The 2,044-nt window shown below is 30.4% G+C and overlaps 1 protein-coding gene across 2 annotated transcripts in view; it reads left to right on the plus strand.

Moving 5' to 3' along the window:
• LOC106472047 (kynurenine 3-monooxygenase-like) overlaps positions 1–2,044 on the plus strand; it is a 36,744-nt gene that overhangs the window by 25,817 nt on the left and 8,883 nt on the right. For both annotated transcript variants that reach the window (XM_013932674.2, XM_022400659.1), the window contains exons 7-9: positions 496–689; positions 869–926; positions 1,566–1,655. In XM_013932674.2, the coding sequence (XP_013788128.2) occupies positions 496–689; positions 869–926; positions 1,566–1,655 (342 nt within the window). The remainder of the gene's footprint in view (positions 1–495; positions 690–868; positions 927–1,565; positions 1,656–2,044) is intronic.

Below are 2,044 nucleotides of genomic sequence, written 5' to 3' on the forward strand. Positions count from 1 at the left end.
CATATAATACACATTTATTGATTTGTCTGGCCAGTCACCATATAATACACATTTATTGATTTGTCTGGCCAGTCACCATATAATACACATTTATTGATTTGTCTGGCCAGTCACCATATAATACACATTTATTAATTTGTTTAGTTAGTCACCATATAATACACATGTATTGATTTGTTTAATCAGTCACCATATAATACACATTTATTATTTTGTTTAGTCAGTCACCAGACAAACTTATATGGAGACACAAACTAGGGAAATATTTGTAATTTGTGTTTACCATTGGACCAGAAAGATGAAAGCAAAATAATAGTTTAGATAGAAGCATCAAGTAGAGAAAATGATTTATTTATTTGTTAGGGTAACACCTTTCATTATACTCTGTTTTTCAGTGAAATTAGTTACTAGACGCTTATTGCTTAACATACATATGAAAGTAATGCAATTCTTTAAAAAACTCAAAACATAAATGGATCCAACTTATTTTTACAGTTTGCCATGGAAGTAAATTATCTCCACATATGGCCTAGAGATTCATTCATGATGATAGCATTGCCCAACCAAGACAAGACTTATACAGTTACCTTATTTATGCCCTATGAAAACTTTGAAGATCTTATAACTCCAGAAAAGCTTTTGGATTTCTTTTTTGAAAACTTTCCGGATGCCATTCCACTTATTGGAAAGTAAGAAATGCCAATTCCAAGTTTTTTTCACTTTTTTATTCATTGTGAAGAACGTTTTGCAAAACATCTATCAATCTGTTGGAAAGAAAAATATTATTAAACAGAATTAGACAGAATACTAAGGTTTGTTTTGAATGAGTTTAGAATTACAATGCGATAATAAAGTTTGATTTTTCCAGAAAAAATCTTATAGAGGACTATTTCCGACTGAAACCATCACCGTTAATATCTGTCAAGGTACGTGTAAGTAGTAAAAGTCGTTTAGCTGTACTGCTCTTTGAAGTGAGAAAAAAAAAGCCGCATTCAGTTATTTCTTATTATTTAAATATAACCTTTTTTAAATAATGATAATATCAGTTTCTTGGAGAAGTTTGAAATTAAACATTTACATAAGATAAGTTCTCAATATGTAAAAACATTTTTATGCCATCCAGTTAAAAAATATGTGCTCAATGGATTTCTGCACCTGTCAAGGTTAGATGAATGATTAGGTATTCTTGTTGTATTTAATTAAACCTTAGTATCAGTAAGAACGTTACTGAAAGTTGTTTTTCTCTAAAATAAAGTCTACAAATTCTTTTATGGATTTTGACGCAGCACAGAATTCGACATTGTTATATAAATATACATCATTGCAAAATAAACGTGAGTGGTCTTTATTATAACACTTAAGAAAGCTGGTTTTACTGAAAGCAACTTCCAGTATTAACAGATCATGGAATAAATTCTACATATGGTAACACCAGGTATAGAATATGTCGTTTCGTTCATTTGTTTGTGTGTGTATACCCTTTCATATTTTGCCTTTAGGAAGTTCATATTATACTCCTGGGATTAGGAATTCTTAATTCACGGAACATCTTTCTTTAATCACAGTGTAATCCTTATCATGTCGGTGACAAAACGGTCATCATGGGAGACGCCGCTCACGCGATGGTGCCCTTTTATGGGCAAGGAATGAATGCGGTAAGTTCATCTTTTTAAACATAACTATAATTTTTCTCCACTTAATTTCATGAGATTATAAACATCTTGATAATGTATTTCCTTTTTATGAATGTCATTTTACAAGCCTAAGGCACTGGAATTTATTTAATATATTCAGCATTATTTGATTTTATGAAACAATTATTTAATTGAAAAAATTTTGATATCGGATAACTTTGTAAAAGCAACGGATATGCCATATAGTAAATAACAAGAAGGAAAGAAAGGCAGCGTATATCAAATAATATACCGCGCATGGTAAAATATAGGTAAATCAGCCGATATTACGTGTGCAATGTAGAGAGTAATATTGGACAAAGTAGTTGATAACAATAAGTTAAATGATACATATACAGAGAGTTGGGTAC

This window comes from Limulus polyphemus, unplaced genomic scaffold, assembly GCF_000517525.1.
Source record: "Limulus polyphemus unplaced genomic scaffold, Limulus_polyphemus-2.1.2 Scaffold5044, whole genome shotgun sequence".
Lineage (NCBI taxonomy): Eukaryota > Metazoa > Arthropoda > Merostomata > Xiphosura > Limulidae > Limulus > Limulus polyphemus.